The 20408-nt window shown below is 45.1% G+C and overlaps 1 protein-coding gene across 9 annotated transcripts in view; it reads left to right on the top strand.

Annotated features, from left to right (window-relative positions):
- RGS6 (regulator of G protein signaling 6) overlaps positions 1–20408 on the top strand; it is a 293530-nt gene that overhangs the window by 246744 nt on the left and 26378 nt on the right. For 7 of the 9 annotated variants that reach the window (XR_006019278.1, XM_042047281.1, XM_042047280.1 and 4 more), the window contains exons 16-17: positions 5722–5811; positions 13528–13581. Coding sequence is in view for 7 of the 9 variants with exons in the window: in XM_042047281.1 (XP_041903215.1) it covers positions 5722–5811; positions 13528–13581 (144 nt within the window). In the remaining 2 variants the exon portion in view is untranslated. The remainder of the gene's footprint in view (positions 1–5721; positions 5812–13527; positions 13582–20408) is intronic. The other 2 variants (XR_006019279.1, XM_042047282.1) reach the window with 1 other exon arrangement.

The raw sequence follows: 20408 nt of genomic DNA, 5'->3' as shown, positions 1-20408 counted from the left end.
CCCAATACTGAGCCCTGGGGTCACCGCTGGTGACTGGCTGCCAGGATCTAACTCCATTCACTATCACTCTCTCGGCCCAGCCATTCAGACAGCAAAGAGTGCACCTCTCCAAACTGTGGGCTGCCAGCTTCTCCAGGAGAAGGCCATGGGAGACAGTATTGACAGCTTTGCTGAAGTCCAGGTGGACTAAATCCACAGCCTTTCCCTCATCCACCAGGTAGGTCACCTGGTCATAAAAAGAGATCTGGTTGGTCAGGCAGGATGTGCTTTTCCTATACCCATGCTGGCTGGGCCTGATCACTTGGTTGTTCTGTATATGCTGTGTCATGGTAGTCAAGATGATCCGTTTCATAAATGTGCTAAATGGAAACCTGTGCTTGGAGGGAGCAAAGAATCTGCCATTTCCCCTTATTCCCCATCATCTAAAGTTTGCAGCTGTGTTTAGGCACAAACAGGGGAAAATTTCCATCAGCAAGTTCAAATTTAAGGGCTTTCTGGAATCTAGCTGGTGTTCAGAGTTCATGAGAAGGTTGTGCTTGGCCTTCACAACTCCAAAAAAATCCCAAGCCTGTCACAGAATATCAGGATGGGTAAAAAACTGGTGGAATTAGGAATGGATGTTTAGCCAGCAATTCTTCTCTTATCATATATACACAAATCAGAGGAGAGAACCAAGGTTTTCTGCTAAAAAGAAATCTTTTTAACAGAGAACATAATTCCTGGGATCTACCACGTGCCTTGGGTGAGTCAGAGGTTATTATTTTTTTATCATTCAGGTTTTTTCCCACATTTTTCTTGAGTGTTCCCAAGGTCCTGTTTATCTGGCAGCTGTGCCCTCCTCAGGGTCATTGTGCTTTGACTGCAAGGGGGAAGAGAGACCTGAGATCACATTGCAGCACATCGATTTGAAGCAGGCGCAGCTTTGAAATGGTTTCTGCTATCTCAGCCACCTCCCACATTCCCGTCTGGATTGCAAACTTTCCTTATTTTTTCCTCCCCCTTTCCCCTCTTGTCAGGAATAATTTACAAAGCCTGTCCTTCATCTCTTTTGAAAGGTAAAGCTTGTGGAAGGAAAATAGCCAAGAGATGCTGAACCTTATCAGGGTTTATTTCCCTGCACTTAAGCTGTCAGCTCGCAGGGGTGGGATCTCCTGTTGATTTCACATAGTTGTCAAAGAGAATTTTTTTGTGATTTAGCTCATTGGTTCCTTTTTTTCTAGAAGGGGCATTTCCCCCTTTTAAATGTACTGTTTGTTCTTCTTTATATCGTGTAATGGTTGTGGCAAGTGGAATGGTTATGCTGTCTGAAGTGTAACTCTAGTGACAGAAGACTAGGTACAGAGAGTGTGCTCAGTGAAGCTGGACAGCCCCCAGGACCACTGTGTATTTTTCCCCATGATGGAGGAGATGTGATTCAGGTGCATAAGCACAAAAGAGGGTCTACCTTTTTCTCACGACAAGATGCAGGCAGATCTCATTGCCTCTGTTGCCTTGGTTCAAGAAATGGGAAACAACAGTAATGAGGGCGTTTGATAGCAAACCCGCACTGCTTGCAGGAGTCTTGTAAGGGAATTGTTTGCTTCCTGGAGATGAAATCCACTGCACTTACAAAAGCAGGTTCTTGTGTCACCCTCCATGTTAGACTGACATTTCCCAATGTGTATCCATCGTCACAGGGGAGCATCAGTACAGCCAGCACTGATCAACAGCATGCTGTGTGAGGGACTGAGTGACTGGTCAGCTCAAAACGCCAGGTTGCCAGGGCTCCCTCACACTTGTCAAGTCAGTCCCTGTCTCCACTTGCAGCTGCTACTGCAGTGGCCTGAGATGGCAGCTTGGTGCTCAGAAAGAGCTGGCAAGGCTGCAGGGGAGACCAGTGGGACACATGATGCCTGTCAGCTGCTGGCCAAATCTTAAAAGACTTTTTTTTCCTGCCTTTTATCTGGTTTTATAAGCTACCTTGTTTAATGGTTTAATAGATCACTTGGGCAATTTTGTTAGATGATTGTTTTCAGTCCTCGGGTTTGCAATGTAACTCCCTAAAGAATTGCTGTCTTAGGACTGGAACAGGGAGCTGAGACTGAGCCATGCTTGGGAAGTAGCACACAGCAATAGCTGGGAGAGGCTGCACTGCCTAGATGAAATGGTTCTCCTGCTCTTGTGCAGATAGGGCACAGGAACTTCCCATGGCACTTGTAAAGAAGTGTTGCAGTGATAATTCTGGACAGACTACTCACAGTGCAAGAGACTGGAATGCCCAGAGCTGCAGCTGCATAGTTAAAAATTACATGGGTAGTGCATTTACTTTTTATATTTAGGGAACCAGCAGTAGTGAGCTCATTACCCTGTAATAAGCAACTTAACAAAAAGGAGAATTATCTCAGTATAAGGATGGAAAGGCTCAAATTTCTTACCAGCACTGTCAGGTATGTCAGGGAGATTGTGCATGTTCATAAAGTCCATTGCACTGGGAGATTTCAGCCTTTAATGTGGGTGTCCTTTCTCCCCACCATGTGACAAAAAGGTGGAAAAAAATAGCTGCTCAGTAAAATAAAAAGTGAGAGACCAGTGGGTTGCAATGATCCAAAGTAAGCTAAAAATCTGTGACAGAGAAGGACAAGACAATTTGCACAAGTTGCATAGAGCAGCTAAATCCAAGTCCATACCTCTGCCTATTACTCAGGTTTCCACAAAAGAATATGGCCAGTTGTTAGACCTCCAGTAGCTTTCAGTGTATTTCGGAAATGAGGAGCTGCTAAACGCTAGCTGTAGGTTCTCCCTAGGAAGTTGCAGATTCTGGAAAGCATAAGAGAAAATAGCTTGGTGGCAAAAAACAGAGTAGGCTAAAGATCAAAACAAATGTCCCAGCCACTGGCGTTTCCTGTCCTGCAGCGAGATTTGTTGTGTAAGTGGGCCAGACACACACCGCAGCCACAATTTTAGCAGAAATATTCATGGTGCAGTCTCAGTGGGGATTTTGACTCTAGCAATGCAAGCTGTCCTCTACTGTTGCAAATTGGAAGGCAGTCTTTGCTGATCTGAGCAACTGGCTCAGACTTCCAGTAGGTGCTTCAGAAATGCAGTGTTGTAAAATAAATTACTAGTGTATCATTCATGCCTTCAGTCCAGAGCTTCTTGAAAGCAAGCCCTTTGAATTCTTACAATTAAAAAGTAAAGTTTGCTTCTGAAGCTATGCATGTCCCTCCTTTTCCTATGCCCAACCTTCTTTCTTCATTAGTATTCAAAGCCTAGGAATAGTTATTCCCTGTTTGATTATATCTTTGGTGAACAGCTGAAAGGTAGTGGTGTTGCTGTTTAGTGATTCCAAGATGTGAAAAGCAGAGAAAATGCTTCATACCAATTAGCTACTGCAGTGGCATCAGGGCGGTGGCTGTGCAATAGTCCTGTTGCAGGGAAGGGATTCAGTTAAGAAGTCAGCTTGTGGTTTATTTCATCTCAGGATCAAAGCAATTTTTTCTGCTTCTGACCACCAAATATTGAGTTTATATTGTTTTAAGGTCAAATACATGAAGTCGTCTTGACATGAGCAAGAACGATAGTTGTCGCTGGCGTGCAGGTGGGTCGTATGGCCAGTCTCGTGTGTTCTCCTTTGCCTTATTGTGTGGCAATGAAAACTGGATGTTATTTTCCAAAAATGTTATCATCATGTTTCAGACCAGACCTAGTGGTCTGACCACAGGTAAAAGAAACCATTTGGAGCCCAAAGACAGTAAAAAAATTAATGACATCTAGAAAAATGTTAATATAAATATCCCTGTCAGCCACCACGTTGCCTCAGCCACAGCACCTTCCTGCCCACCTCAGCACCTCACCCACCAGCACCCTGCATGTATTGGCTGCTGCAAAGAGGACCACTAAGAAAATGAAGGCTCTGGAGATCCCTCAGGCCTTTGATGGGCTGTTGATGGGCTACAAGGTGCCCACTTACTCATTAGTCTCATCATGGTCCTGGAAAAGCACCAGTTAGGTGGGTTTGTTTCCCAGGTAGTTACGAAGCACTCATTAGGAGGACGTGGAGTCTTCTTGGAAACTTTAAGAGGTAGCAGCACAGGTGAACTGATTGAGGTGTGGTTGGGTTTAAATCAACTGAGTCCTGAGTTTATGCTAATTGAAGTATTTAAGAGAGAACTGATGTTGAAAATCCTTATTCACACGAGAGAATCATATCCATGATGTGCATTATTTTCCTTCTTCTTGTCTTAAGGCATCCTTGGCTCATTCTGTCCTGCATAAATAAAACAAATGTCCCACAGCTGGATGTCAATTCTTATGGCAATGCTGTACATGAGGAATATGAAACTGTGCCCTCCCATGTGTTTTTTCTGAAGCAAGAAGGGTGGCGGTTGCTAAGTGGCTTTATATGAACAGTTCTATTGCAAAATCTTGTGCTGTCCTCTGGATAGGTAGAGCTGCACAAATGAGGATCTGTCAAGAATAAAAGCAAGTATGGAAATTAACCAGTAAAAATTGTTCCACATTAGGATGTAGCTCAAAGGATACATTTATGCTGTGTCAAAGAAAAACCGGTGGCCTTCATCAGACTACACCAAATAGTGTAAGAAAGCTGAATTAAGCAGTTCTTCTGTGTATAGATGGGTCATTGCTAATTACCCATGATGGTGAAGATAAGGGAATTCTGCTTGGCTTGTTAACACAGTGAAATAAGCTATGCGACTTCTGTCTGGTTTGGCTCTTCTAAAGTTTCATGTACAATGGCTTTAGGGCAGGAGAGAACATTTCACATTGTATAATTAACTATAGATAAAACTACTCATTAACTCTATAAAAGTGCTTCCTTGGGCAAAGTCTAAAAGAAAGGTCCAAGGTGCCTGTTTTCCTCTTGAGCTCCTTTAGTGTGTTCTCAGTCATTATTTGGTCAAAGTATTTTGATTTGATTTTCGTGGTGCTTGGGATAATATCTTTTGTAAATCCAGGGATAACTAGGAGAAAAGCTGACTGTGTTAGGGGATTCTCAGCAGGAAAGTAAATAGGAAATAGAAAATGGTATGTAGTAAGTTCTGCTGCAATGAAACACTACTTTGTAAGTTTGAAGATACACATAGTAAGTGCTCTCAGAGCAAACTGGTAACAGTACATACAAGAGAGAGACTCATCCAATGTAGCTTTATACGTATGATGTAGCCATCCACATCTGAGCTAGTCATATAACTTCCTGAACAGTCACCACAGATAAGGGCTTTTTCAGGACACTAACATGTTGGCTTGCTTGAGTGCATGTCTAAAGTGGACATAAAATGTGTCCAAGTATCAGTTCCCCTCCATGAACAGGAGGGGAATGCTGGGTGATTGTTTCAGTATCTGTAAGTGCTAAAACGAAACCTAATCTATGAGACAATTTCTGGTTTTTATTTCTTCTTTCCAGGGTAGGCACTTTCTTATAATCTGGGGACATCAGAGAGTTGCAATCTTTGCAGAACAATCCTGATGAGTGAATAATATGTGCCCGCCTTTGGGTTGAGGGCCATCTCTTTTGTGTTCGTACAGCCCCAGACACAGCAGGGTCCTGCCCCAGGATGGACCTCATGTACATTACCACAACACAGATAATCAGTAATAGCAGACTTAATTAGAACTCTGATCAGTCTCTCTTCCTTCCCATTCTCTGTGTTTTAAGTCCCTGTGATGTCTAAATGAGGTTTGATAACAATTCTCTTTCTCTCGTTTCCCGCCGTCCCACAGGAGCACATTTACAAGCTGATGAAGAGTGACAGCTACGCGCGCTTTCTGCGTTCGAATGCTTACCAGGACTTGCTGCTGGCGAAGAAGAAGGTATCTGTTGGAAAGGACATGCCTGCATCTCTTAGCACCTCTTGATTCTCGCCTGCTGCTTGCTGCTAGTGTGAAAGTGAAAATATTGTTTCCTTTTTTTTTCCTTTAAGAAGGGAATGAGCACTTTTGTCATCTTCACTGGGGGCATGGCATCCTTGTGCACAGCTTCAGCATGAGTTTTGGGGGAAACATGGTGACCCAAGGTAAAAGTAATACGGAAAGGTGTTTGTCTTGCACAGTTGTCTCCCAAACTCAGTGCAGACAATACAAATTGTATTGCCTCCTTCTCATGGAAAAACGGTGTGTGATATGAGAAGCAGAACCCATCAGTCTATTCATTACTGGTCCAAAATTCACCTGTTGAGATTTTCACCTCCCTAGTCTCACCGTGTGATATTCCCTTTGGATGCCTTGCCTAGAGATCCCCCTGCAGCAATTCCCATTCTCCTTTCCCTTGCTTTTGCCTCCCCAGAGATGTTTCCTTTTCCTCGGAGATAGAAAATAATTGCAATGCATGTAGTAATCAAGAATTCCAGCCACTCTCACAGGAAATCTGGGTTCGAGCTCTTCTTAGCACTTTTGGTATCTGCATGAGCTCTGCCAGCACCATGATTCTGTCAGGAGGCTCCAGATCAGGGTAGCAAAGGAGTGGTTACATAGAGTTACAGCTCCTGTCCCCGAGTCCCTTCTTTCCAAGGGGTCTAGGAGATAAGCTACTGATTTCTGCATTTGTGGCTGTGCTCAAATGCTTCCTGCAACTCCTGACTAATTCCCATAGCTCTCTGTGTGTGTCTGTGTGCATGTGCATGCCATGTACATATGTATATGTCTCACTTGCATTTGACTCCCAGGACTGTACATAAACTGACTCCTGACTCCTGCAGCCTGAGCATGTGGTTTCCCATCACCATCTTCCCTGCTGTTTTTCTGCTGCATTCTCTGTGTGCTGCCAAATTACATTGCATCGGCACAATACAATGAAATCCCAGTGGTATTTTTGTCCTGATTGTCATTGTGTGCCTTAAAAGCATGCATATGGTGACAAAAGGAGACAAGCCCCTCTGTCTGCTGTGCCTGAGACTACTGGCAGGTGGATTAGGGAAAGGTAGTGGAGGGCAGCAGTCAGTCTTCTGTTTCAAAATGTCTCGTCTGTGACAGCATAAACCAGTGCTGCTTACATTTAGAAGGGTTAGACCTGACTTAGTTCAGAGGCTGGGAAATGCAGGAGGTGTGAGGCAAAGTTTTCTCTCTCTGCCATCTCCCTACCCCCAGCAGCTTATGGTCCCCCCCCACCCCGCAGTCTCCATTGAACACATGGGAGTTCATGTGCTTGAAAGACAGGAGAGCTTTCTCCTCCCAGCTAAACTCATTCAAACCAAAGGTTTATTTTTTTGCAATCCTTGTTTGCTGTCAGATCAAGCCCTGGATGTGTCAGCATGACATCCTCATCCCCTTGCAAACTGCCGCAGGAGCAGGTTTTGGTGTCATGTTAACACAGCCGTGAAAGTAAGAATCAAGTTTCTTTAAGAAAGAGCTGTGGGTGCGTGAGTAAACATATGAAGGCACAAAAAAGGCAGGAGTAGATCTGCGCAGATGCGCTGTTGATCAGCTTCACATTATGCAGGAGGGGAGTTGGTGCTGCTCCAGAGTCTGTAAGGCTCTTTGCAACCACATTGCATTGTGTTGTGCAAGTGAATGTTTTGGAAACAGTGTAGGTACAGAGATGATGATAGAAAGAATGTGACATTTCTATAGGCTGAGCTACATGGTCCAATCTTTAGGACCTTTGGTGAAGCTTTGAGAGGCATCCTTTTAAAATTCCTCTAAATAGCTGGAAAGCAAGGGAGGAAAAGAGGAATGCAGTAGCATATCAGAGCCTGCATAGATGGAGGATTTGGTTTAGAGCTGGCAAACAAAGTCCTGGATTCAATGATGTGAATAGAAACTCACTGCAGTTCTTTAAGTTGTGACGAGTACATCTCTCTGAGGCATGTCTTTCCCCAAAGTCATTATCCTCACATGGCTTGTATACCACACTGATATGACATAGCTTACTTTCATTACTGAAAATAAGTTCTGTCAGAAGCACAGCATGATGGACGTGGGGTAAAAGAGTTGCTTGCGCTAAGCAAATGAACTATGGCTTCAGATTCCCACATTAATGTTTTGTGGGTAAATTTGTGTTATTTGGGATCTTTTGCCCTCCAGCACTGGGTTATGGCAAACTGAGAGGGCAGGAAAAAGGGAAAGGCAGACTGTGTAGCTAGAGTACAGAACTGGGAACCATAAAATCCATATGCTTCCCCTGGTTACCCCACTTAACTTCTTGTGTGAGCTTGGGGAAAAAAGTTCAATTTTGCCTGCCGTATATCCTCCTCTTTTTCAAAGGGCAATGATGATAGTGACCTGCTCAGCAGAGAGATGCCAAAGCTTGATTAGTGCTTCAAAACATGCTTCACATTTCTGGTATTTGTAAAATACTGTAAATTTGAAGAGTTGCCTTCTTCCACACCATACAATAACCACAGATGTGGGAGCTTCCCCTCCCTGCTCTGGGAGTGCAGTAATGGAGGGGAAGAAGGGAGAAGAAATTATGGGTCAGGATTGAGATACAATGACAGAATTATGAGGGGAACTTATTGTTCACACCACTAACTGATGCAAGACAGCAGACATAGGCTGTGTACAGACCAGACATACATACTTTGTTAATCCATTTTAGATGTTTTTTCCCCCATTCTTCCCAATGTCATTATTGCAAGTAACCACAGTATTATTGGCCTCAATCCTGCAGATTCATGGTGCTCAGCAGGGAACATGAGGTTGGCCTCCAGCAAGGGTGTGATTGGAAGCAGTGAGCTGCAGAGGGGAAAAACTGGGTGTAGCCTTCTGCCTTGAACAGAAGGCCTCCTCTCTGCCAAGCTGGAGAAGAGGAGGGATGAGAGCACAGCCCTGTCCTCAGGAGGAATGGCCATATGCCCAGCCCAACTTGAGCTCTGGGCCTCCATTCCCAGACCCCCTCTGCAGCAGGTAGAAATCACAGATCTGCTGAAAGCGTCTGGCTCGGCAGCAAAGGGCTGGATGTGCTGAGATCCCTGAGCGACTCACTGTGTTTTATTTGTGTATCTACCCAACACGCCCCACTGGTGCTGCAGAGAGTCAAGCACTGACCTGCTCCTGTTTCTGCTAATATGCACCTTGCTGCAGGGTACCTTACAGCAGGTAATCACTGCTGCACTGCCCTCCAGCCCTTCTCCACAATAGCCAAAATGGTGGCTGGATGTCCTTAGACAGCAGTGATCCACCTGTCAGGACAAGTGCTGTGACGAACCTCCTCAGTCAAGGCAAGAAGGCATTTTGGCAGGGTGACTTGGCTGCAGAGCAGGGGTTTATTCCCTGGGGAAAGAGCAGTGCAGATTAGTTAGTGCACCATGGAAGGGGATGCAAGCGCACAGGAACTTTTGTTAATGGTAAAGAAGCAGCCAGACATGTGCTCTGCTAGTTATTTTTGCAGAGAAGGGAGCAAAAGGAACAGAAAAGACCTCGAGGTACTTTCCATTGCTCACCGTAAAGGTGAAACAGTGACATTGGTTGGCATCTCTGCATTAGCTGAAGGGGCAGCTGAACTGTCACGGTGCTGGTGTTCGTGTCAGTTTAGCATGGGGTGGCTTCCTGCTATCCGGCCCTGCCCGTAAGCAGGGAAGCATCCTGGAAAGGCAGCCACAGCTGTAGTGCAGACAGGCTGCGAAGCTATGAGAGTGAGCCCTGCGGCATTGAGGGAAGAGCAGGTTGGTATTTTCTTGGTTTAGAGCATTGCTTTGCTCTCCACCTGGTTCAGAGAAGTGTGAATTCACCGTGGTCCTGTTCAAATGAACACACAATATATGCAAAATACTCCGGCCACTTGGTGGCACTGTACATGCCCTTTGCTTTCTCACTTTGGACAGGTAGATGTGACTGCCTTAGAAGCCCAGGACCTGCTCCTGGCCTTTTCTGCACCCAGGGTCAGGGATGTTATTATCCTTTGTTTTTATCTGATGCCATTCCCTCTGGAGCACATTATTTTTCACCAAGTTAAAGTTCAAAATAAACCCCACTTCACACCCCAAAGTCTCATACCAAAATAAAGGATTCAATAGCCAACAAAATAAATTCAGGGAGGGAGGGAGGTAGAGAATTTTGCAGACCTTATGTTCAGAAGACCAAGTTTCTGTATGTATTTCCCTATCCCTTTTCAGATCCCTGGCAAGAAGTGTCAGCAAGGGGATACTTAACAGCTTCATGCCATGAGGAACAGGCTGCATTTTCAGCACACGCCTTTTGAAGCGTTGCTTTTAACCAGACCCCCTGTGCCAACTGCTCTGTATTGTCCAGGAAGGTTCCTATTGCAGATTATGCCTCCTTCTCAGTCCCATCAGGGCACACATGGCCAGTTTGATTCAGTCGCAGGACTTGCCTTGAATGTTGTAAAGATGTTGAGCAATTTTCTCATAATTATTTTTAATAGTCAGTGTCAGCTGGTAAGTTTTCTTCTACTTAATCTCCATTCAAGCAGAATCTACACAAAGGAACTTAAAGTTTGGATGGCTGGGTAAATGATTAATCAAGAAAAAAAAAAAAGGAAAATTTGAAGAAGCTAGTCAATAATTAGTGAATGGTTTCTATGTGGTGAGCTCTATTTTTATGTGTCTGCCTGGGCTGAAGGGTTTTCATCTGCAGTAAGGATGGTTGTTTCATATTTTATCCAAATGCATATGTCCTTTGCCATTAGCTGATGGAGTCTGTTGGTGTACTTACTGACGAAGATTGCATTTTTTGCACCTGGGAGGACTACGTGACCTGGCTTGCATATGAGTTTCTCTGCCTTTCGCCCCTTTGCACACACTGTATGTTTGGGCAAAGGCTGCTGTGGTGCTGCAGCAGGAATGGCTCCAGGGTGCACACCCCAGGTCTGTTCCCAGGACTGGGATAGGTGTGACTCGGTCTTTCTATTCTTTTTTTTTTTTTTTTTTTTTTTTGCACTTTGTTATTTTTAAATTTCCTTCATCTAGTGTGCAAGGCAGCCTCCCCAGCTCAGCACCGTGCTGGAGAGCTGTGGGCAGGCGTTCCCTGCACGGCAGGCTGCCAGCCACACGGGCAAGCAGACAGGAAGCGCCAGCGAGCTGTACAGCCAGCACCCACACCCACGGACATTCAAACTGCTCAAGCAAGCTCATCACTCTGCAGCCAGCCTGCCTCAGCTGCTTTTTATTTTACTAGAAAATGTCAAGCTTTGACTCAGAGCTGGATGCTATGGGGACGAGCTTTCCACGCATCCAGCCTGCCACCGCCATGCCAAATGTGCAGAGTGACTGCAAACCGTGCTTTGCAAGGCGCTTCTGTGAGACACTGTCGGTGCTCTCTGTGGCTGCTTTCCCACACGTCTTCAGCTGTGGTAGGCAGCAAACAGCCTTGCGTGGGGCCCCCTGTGCCAGACAAGCTCTCAGCAGCTCAGCAAGGTGCTCATGATCTTTAAAGACCACCATCCTACCTTTCTGCTGGGTGGGAAGGTGGATCACCTTGCCAATAGAAAAAACAGACACTAAATTTTGACAGTGAGTGCAGGGGTGCAGTGTGGCCAGTATAGCAGCTCATTCTCCTTTGACCCCAATGCACACCAGAGCTCCACTTCAAAGTGCAGTTGGGTCAGACACTGATTTTCCAGCCTGCAGTAATGTGATGCTGCAGACTTCGAGTGCCTTACTCCCCTAAGGAGCCTTGCAGTACACTCAGTCTTTTGTTCAGGTATTTCTTCTCCTGAAATTGTGTTTTTAACTTGGCTGCTGGTGGGTCTTGCCACCCGTGCAGGAGACCAACGCAGAGGCCCAGTGCCCTGCTGTCCTCAGTCCTGCTCACTGGTATGTGTTCAGCTGAAGTGGCAGGAATGCAGCTTCTCTCTGTCACCTCTGCTGCCTCGGCGTGTGGGGACACCTCTGAGGCTATTTCCAAGAGGGAATCTGTGACGCTCTGAGCACTTGCACGGCTCTAGTACTCAGCCAAGGACTGAGGCTGATGTTTCTTTCCCCTTTCCTCTCCTCTCACATGCAAGGAGAGGCAACTAACCCTCGGGTTAGTGCGTGTTAAATACTCCTTTGGGGAACATTGGACTGGGTACATTACTGTTTTCCTGCCAGCCGGGAAGGCTGCTTTATTGCTTGGCTCCATCCTCTGTGTGGGCTAAAATGACGCGCCTCTAGTGTTCACTTTTGATACCACTTTTGGGACATCAGAGCTGATGCTGTGGCTTCCTCGAATGGTTGTAAGTGTGGAGGTTGCTTGTTTCTTTCTTCTGGATAAAGAATATTGCTTGTCTTAAAAGAGCCTTATGTTTTGATCTCATCTTTGGTGATGCAGCAGGGACGATCTGCCCCATCTTTCCATGGGATGCTTAAGACTAACCTTGTAGACATCAGAGAGGTGTGAAAGCTGTGATAAACATGCAGAAGAATCAAAAGGCTTTGCCTAGACTCAGCTACACGAGTTCTCATCCAATTTATCTGGTATGGTTTTGGCTTCTTTATGTCTTCTCTATCTGATTTTTGCACTGGTGCTTTGTCCTGGGGGTTGTTACTGCAGCTGAATCTGCAATAGATGATATGTCAGGTATGTGCCTCTCCAGTGCAGTGCTTATTTCCAGTGCGCTGTCATGCACCATCATTACTGTGGTTTTCCCTCACATGTAGCTCCTTATTCCCTTCATGGCAGTTTTACTTCCATCTTACCACCCCCATTTTGCTGGCTCACCACATTAAAATAAGTGTCTCTCCTGGAAATCAGCAGTGCCCACAGCTTTCTGACTGCAATAAGCTTTCTTTTGTATCATTGAGTTTCCTCTCTTCTCTATAACAATTTTTTTCTCTTAGATATTCCAGCAAATATGCCAATAAATTATTTAGTTCTTCCTTGTTAGTGGCGATTAGATCTCCCTTATGCCAAATGAACAAAGTGCTGCAGTGAGCAACCTTCTCAGGGATATGTTAATAAAGCCATGATGCACATGCTTGTCTTCTCACAGTGCAATTGAATGTCTTCTTGCATATGAATAGTCCCGTACTCAGTGCCCCAAACTGGCCTGTATCTTTCTGTTGCCTTGCAAAGACATGCATATGCTGTCTTGTGTTTTGTTGTAGCCAAACTTACTGGAAATATGCCTCTACCCTTTGGATAAATAGAAGAGTGTAGGTTCACTGGCAAAGAGTCCAGTGGTTTTCTTCCAGTGCTGTATTCACTCACACATTGCTTTTTAATACTGTGAAAGCTACTGTGGTTTTTTTCATCTCTCTACACAAGTAGCTGGGAGCCTCCGATAGCTGTTTGGCAGATGTTAACCAGAATCAGACGTCCCAGCTAGAACAGCAACAGAAGGAAAATTCAGTGAACAAGAAATCAATACCAAGAGCTGTAAGACACAGCAATGCACAGACATATATGAACCATTCAAAAAACTCACAGGAGAAAAGTGACTTTCTCTGAGAGTAAAAGTACTGATTTTTCTCATTCTTTAAGGCATTTTGATTTCTTATGTTTGCTGTTGCAAACATTGATTTCTGCTTTTTACATTTTTTTACAACTTTTTCTTCTTGCTGCTTCCTTATATTTTGCTGCTGTTTTGAAAGACTGCATTTAAGCTGAAGGGTTTTTTTCTGTATTTTTATCTTATTTTTGTTCCCTGTTAAGCCAGAGAATGAGCAAGGTCGTAGAACTTCTCTAGAAAAGTTCACTCGCAGCGTGGTAAGTTCCTTTTCTTTTCCCTCCTCCCTTTCCTCAGAACTTCATTTTCAGTTGGGGGAAATGTGGATGCTTGACTTTTTATCTCATCCTTTATTTTTGCAGCTAGCATCTTTGCAGCTTCTCTCTTAATACTGTAGCTCATCTAAATAGTAGCTCTAAAGAAGGGACTGGGGGGGAGGGGGGGGCAGGGGGGGAGAAATGGCATAATGCTCATTCTAGCTTATCATCATTGCAAAAGCAAATTGATTTTTGTCTAGAATTAAATGCAAAGTTTTGCTACATTCCCACTACAGTATTTGTTGTGGCTTTTCCTTGCACAATGAAGTAGAAGAGCATGGTTCTCATAGCTCCATTGCAACAGTATCCGTACAGTTCCATCGTGCATGGATAATGATAGCGTCACATACATATCCACCCACAGCACTGCAGCCACTTCCTCCTTGCCCCCATCTGTCAGTGCTCATGTAAATAGTGATGTGCGATACCCCTTGCCTCGTTCATGATACTGGTACCGGAAAAGGAGCACAGTCACAACAAGAAACATAACACTGTTAAACCTTTTAGACAAGGGGACAGTGGGACCTCAAGGGCAGCAGGCAGATGTCCTCTGTCTTTTGTCCTTCATCAGTCTCCAACCTCCAGCTGGTCTGTCCAGAGCTTGGACAAGACCTGCTTGCCCCACTTGCTTTCAGGGATCTGTCTGTGCAGCAATTTTTCTACAGAACAGGAAAAGCAGGGAGAAGGGGGCAGGACCAGAGGCAGATACTGCGAGTGGAGTAGCAGGGATACTGGGCAGCACAGGCTGTGTTTTGAACTGCATCAAAAGCAGCGTGACCAACAGGTTATGAGAGGGGATTCTGCCCCTCTACTCTGCTCTCATGAGACCCCACCTGGAGTGTTGCATGCAGCTCCAGAGTCCCCAGGACAGCAAAGACATCGACCAAATCCAGAGAAGGACCACAAAGTTGATTAGAGGAATAGAGTACCTCTCCTACAAGGAAAGGCTGAGAAAATTGGGTTTGTTCAATCTGGAAAAGTGAAAACTTTGATGTTACCTAATTGTGGCCATCCAGTACCTGAAGGCAGCCTACAAGAAAGACAAGAGGGACTTTTTACAAGAGCACAGTGAGAGGAAAAGGGCGAATGAATTCAAACTAAAACAGAGATCAGACATTAGGAAAAAATCTTTGCTGTGAGGGTGGTGAGGCACTGAACAGGCTACCCAGAGAAGCTGCAGATGCTTCATCCCAGGAGGTGTTCAAGGACAGGCTGAATGGAGCTCTGAGTAACCTGGTCTAGTGAAAGGTGTCCCTGCCTGTGACAGGGGGCTTGGAACTAGATGATCTTTAAGGTTCCCACCCAAAGCATTCTATGAGTCTGTGATACTCTTGCATGTGTGTGTATAAATGTATATTTATATGTACACTACATACACACATGGTATATAAATATAGCACCTTTGTATATACTGAGAGAAACAGGAAGCTGTGCAGGTAACTGTGAGCTGCTGTAGAGCAAATAAGCCGAAAGCAGTTCAGCAGTTCTTCCTGACGCTGCTGTGCTACTGCGCAAGCAAACCCAAATGTAACATACAAAGCTTTGTAGTACATCCACTGGCAGACTTCCTGGGGAATGTATTTATATAGCTAATGCATATGCACACATTTAAAATATGTTGATACAAAATATATCACTATGCCCATCTGCATATTTACTACTTTCTAAGAGTCTGCCAGGGAGAGGAGTAGGAAAGAATTTTTTTTTTTTTAAACAAACTATGCAGAAATATTTACACCGAGTGGTAAATTCTGCTCCCAGATTTGCCAAGTACGTGGAAGAGTAACTCTCACTTTACTAGACTGGCTGGGTTTATAGTTGCATAGCCAAGGATGGATTTTTCTCTTGCATTTGATTTGAAGGGTAACTTGACAAGCTCAGTTTGAGATGCTATGATTAGAATGTAAGTAGCTGTAAAGAAAATTATTGTAGATTGGTCGGCACTGTGGTTCATTTTTGTCTTACTGGCTAGCATACTGTAAATATTTTCTTTCTCCTAATACAGATATAAAATCTCCTCTTCTGATGGCATGGTAGCTACCAGAACTAGGAAGGGTCTGAATATTTTATACTTTGCATTATGGCAGTTTGTGATTGCGATCAGATGAGAAAATAGTCACTACATTGACATGTCCTCAGAGGACAGCATTACCAAAGTGAGAACTTTATGGCATACTCAGGGGACTGAATTAAGACAAAGTTAATTCTGTATGCTCTAGTTCTCCAAAATGCACTGCAGCTCCCCAGCTGTGGAGGAGTGGAGCAGTTCAGCAGTCCATACTTCCAGGGCTCCACTGTGCTTTAGTGGTTGCTCATTACAGGATCACATGTTCAAGCTGGCCCTGCACAGTTAAATGCATGCTTAAGGTTTGGCTGGAACAGACCCCCAGTTTGTCTCCCCTCAAGGGAGGAGCACTGAGCCTATTTTGGAAGCAGATTAAGATGAGGTCACATTTCCAGTGATGGCTGTAAAGAGAAATCTCAAAAACAATAAGGGCTAAAAGTTTATTTGCCTTAAAGAGCCATAACTGAGATGAAGTAGTCTCCCAGATTGACTGAACTATTAATTGCCTGTGGATCTGGGCCATCTCTAGACTGTGCTGCTCTGTTTGGCACTGGGAGGACCAGTTGACCCCTGGGGAAATTTTCAGATTTGGCTGTAGCATGTGACCCAGCATTTTGGGAAATCACAGAATTGTTACAGTTGGAAGGGACCTCTGGAGATCACCTAGTCCAATTCTCCTGCTAAGGAGCAGGAGAGCAAGTTACACAGGAATGTGTCCAGGTGGATTTGGACTGTCTCCAGAGGGAGATTCCATGGCCTCCCTGGGCAGCCTATTCCAGTGTTTGCCACCCTCAATATAAAGCAGTTCTTCTTCATGTTGAGGTAGAACTTCTTGTGTTTCAGCTTAAGGCCATTTCTCCTTGTCCTGTCACTGGGCACCCCTGAGAAGAGTCTGGCACCATCCTCTTCGCACCCACCTTTGAGATATTTGTATGTATTGATGTGATCCCCTCTCAGTCTCCTCTTCTATAGATCAAACAGGCCAAGGTCCCACAGTTTCTCCTCATAAGAGAGGCTCCAGACCCCTCGTCATCTTTGTGGCCCTCCACTGGACCCTCTCCAGTAGCTCCTTGTATTTCTTGTACTGAGAAGCCCAGAACTAGACAGAGCACTCCAGATGTGGCCTCAGGAGGGATCACCCTCCTCAACCTGCTGGCCACACTCTTCCTGATGCATCCCAGGATACCATTTGCCCTCCTGGCTATAAGGACACACTGACAGTTCATAGTCAGCTTGTCATCCACCAAGACTCCCTGGTCCTTTTCTGCAGAGCTGCTCTCTAGCAGGTCAGCCTCCAGCCTGTGCTCGTTCTTGGGTTGATTCCTCCCCAGGTACAGGACCCTACACTTGTTTTTGTTGAACCTCATTAGTTTTCTCCAGCCTGTCAAGACCCTGCTGAATGGCAGCACAGGCTTCAGGTGTATCAGCCCCTTCCTCCCGTTTCATATCATCAGCAAACTGTTTTTGGGTGCATTCTGTCCCTTCATCCAGGTCATTGATAAGCAAGTTGAATAAGATTGGACCCAGTATTGATCTCTAGGGAGCACTGTCTACAGGCCTCCGACTGGATTCTATTCCACTGATCATGACCCTTTGAGCTCTTCCATTCAGCCAGTTCTCGGTCCACCTCACTGTCCATTTATCCAACCCACATTTCCTGAGCTTACCTATGAGGATGTAATGTGAGACACTGTCAAAAGCCTTGCTGGAGTCAAAGCAGATAACACCCACCGTTCTCCCCTCATTGACCCATCCTGCCATGCCATCATGGAAGTCTATCAGATTGGTCAGCATGATTTCCCCTTGGTGAATCCATGCTGACTACTCCTGGTGACCACCTTTTCTTTTACATGCTTGGTCATGACCTCCAGAATTATCTGTTCCATCACCTTTCCTGGGGTGGAGCTGACCAGCCAGTAGTTTCCCAGGTTCTCCTCCTTGCCCTTTTTGAAGATGAGAGTAACATTGGCTTTCGTCCACTCATCGGCTGCCTCTCCTGTTCTCCATGACTTTTCAAAGGTGATAGAGAGTACCTTAGCAGCAACATCTGCCAGCTCCCTAGGCACCTCTGGGTATATCCCATCAGGGCCCATGGATTTATGGCACATAGGTCTGCCTAGCCAATCTCTAACCCAGCCCTCTGTGTCCAAGGGGAAGTCTTCCTTTCTCCAGCCTTCCTCTCTTACCTCCAAGGTCTGGGATTCCCAACCTCAGCATTAAAAACTGACACATTCAGTAATTGGCCAGGCCTTCTCTGTGTCTTCTGTCACCAGGACATTTATCTGATTCAGTAGCAGCCCCACATTTTCCCAAATTTTCGTTTTGCTGGTGATGTACTTGTAGAAACCCTTCTTGCTGTCCTGATATCCCTTGCCATACTTAATTCCAAATGGACCTTGGCCTTCTTTGTCACATCCCTACATACTCTGACTGTTCCTTTAGTCCTCCCATGTGGCCTGTTCCTTTTTCTACATCCCAGAATCTCTTTGAGATTTGCTTGAAGCTCCCTGCTCATCCAAAGGGATCTTCTGCCCCCTTTGCTTGATTTTTTGCACATGGTGATACACTGGTCTTGAGCTTGGAAGAAGTGATGCTTGAATATTGACCAGCTCTCTTGGACCCCCTTTCTTCTAGAGCCCTTCCTTTTACATCATTGTACTCAGATTTGGAGAACTTTGTTCCACTAACATTGCAGGTGGCATAGAGCCAGAGCAGGAGCATGGAGGTAGAGGTTCATGATCCCTTCCTTGCTCAAAATACTGTACTTACAGTGTTGCTTTCCATATCAGAGAATGCTGACTTGTAGCCAGGAGGCCAGACATGCCCAGCTTCTTAGATAGTGAGTCTTCACCTGAGTGAAAAAAAACCAGACTCTCTAAGTTTGCCTGTTCTGGTTGCTTGGGTCTCACTATCTGTTGATTGACAAAGACAGGAGAAAATACAACACTTCTGAAAGAGAAACAGTAAAGGTTTGTGTTGACAAAGTGGGAAGAGTATTGCAGGCTTTTTGTCTCTTACTTGGATTAAGCCCCACCCCTGAAAAATCTTTCAGTGCTTCCAAATTGGTCCTCTGCACTGGGTGGAAAGCGGTACACTTGGCTTTGGGAGCACAGACTTGGAACAAGTGGAAGTCATCTTACCCACAGGGCTCCTGCTCATCTGAGAGTCATAACTCAGGAGACAGGGGTTAGCTCCAGACCATTTGACACACTTCAGCAAGACACCATGGAGTTCTGCTAGCCAGCCAGAGGCTTTCCACCTTCACGTGGATCAATGGGGAATAAGAAAGAACAGGGCTTTACATATTTTTTTATACCAGTCTTCAATTCCTTCAAGACCCACAGTCTTGTCTTCCTCGGCTGGATACTTTTGAGCAACAGAAGGCATCTCATGACTAACAAATGCACCCAGTTTTTGCACCAAATCTTTCTGAAAGCCAGGTACTTTCTGGTCCACATTAAGCACGACACTAACAGCAAGATTTTGACAGGGCAGTTTTCACCATGGTGATGGTTCACTTTTTGCTTCCAGGTCCTTACAAAGTATTAGCTGATACCTTAGTGCAATAGCCAAAAGGGGGTTGTGCCCACTGTGGTCAGGTCCTTCTGTACCAAAGGGCATGGTTTGCAGTGCCTGTCTGGGTTCCCCTTGGAGTGACGGAACATCTGCCTGATCCAGCCCCCAGCAGGCCAGGCATCCTCAGCCTCCTCAACTCACCTGACAGAAGTCTACAGCTGTGATGTCCATGTGTTTCATGGCAGTTTTTTGGTTCCAGGACAAAACATGGTCATCAGTCATCTGGTGAGCATCAAAGGGCCACATCTGCATGGTGGACAAGAACACTCTCAGGGCACGTGCAGCCCAGCACTGCTGGAGAAAAGGGGTGGCAGATGTCTTTTCTTCTCTCTTCAGGTTTTGAAGAGTCCTCAAAAATACATAGGCGGCACAGTGGTAGGATAAACATCACAGTACCTGACCCCTTTGGCCCTATGCCAGGCTCCTGTGCTCTTCTGGAATCACAGGTATAAAGCTAGGCTGGCTCTTCCATGCTCTCCAGGACGCCCTGGGGAACAGTCGATGTCACGGACTTGTAGAACTGACAGTCTATTGCTTTGGAGCACTTACTAATCCACCTCATTTAAAAAAGGATGGCACTGCACGTGGTGGCAGGTTTATCTTACTACAATTCTCCTTTTGAATACAACAAGGATTGACATTATGAAAGCAGAGTTAGCCTGTCTTCTCTCCCAAGTGAAGATAAATGGCATCATAAAAATCAGACACCACGTATCATATATGTTATAAATAATACCTAGTATTGAGGTAATAACTTAATTTTAAAGACACACATACACACAAATCCATACATCTACATCTCTCTCTTCTGTCATATTTCATCATCTTACTAATTAAAAGGAGCCTGCTATACTATTTTTAGCCCTGCAGTCTCAGCCTAGCTGTTTAAACCACTGTAGTTTCCCATCTGCTTTAGAAATTATTTAATAATCAGATAGACAGGAGCTTAGTTCTCATAAGCTGAGATGATCCTTCAGGGCCAAGAGTAGAAGGAAAATATATTTTAATGAGTACATTTAGGGGAACTACTGCTGCTTTTTGTCTCACAGAGGAAGCCACCAAGTCTCTGCCTAACTTGCACTGGTAGCCATTTGCATTTAATAAAGGAGGAAACAGGAGGGGGGTCCTT

Source organism: Corvus kubaryi, unplaced genomic scaffold (assembly GCF_017639235.1).
Source record: "Corvus kubaryi isolate FWS band 111438036 unplaced genomic scaffold, C.kubaryi_AGA036_p1.0 66, whole genome shotgun sequence".
NCBI lineage: Eukaryota > Metazoa > Chordata > Aves > Passeriformes > Corvidae > Corvus > Corvus kubaryi.
Note: the sequence above shows the minus strand (reverse complement) of the source record. Positions and strands in the feature narration are given on the sequence as shown.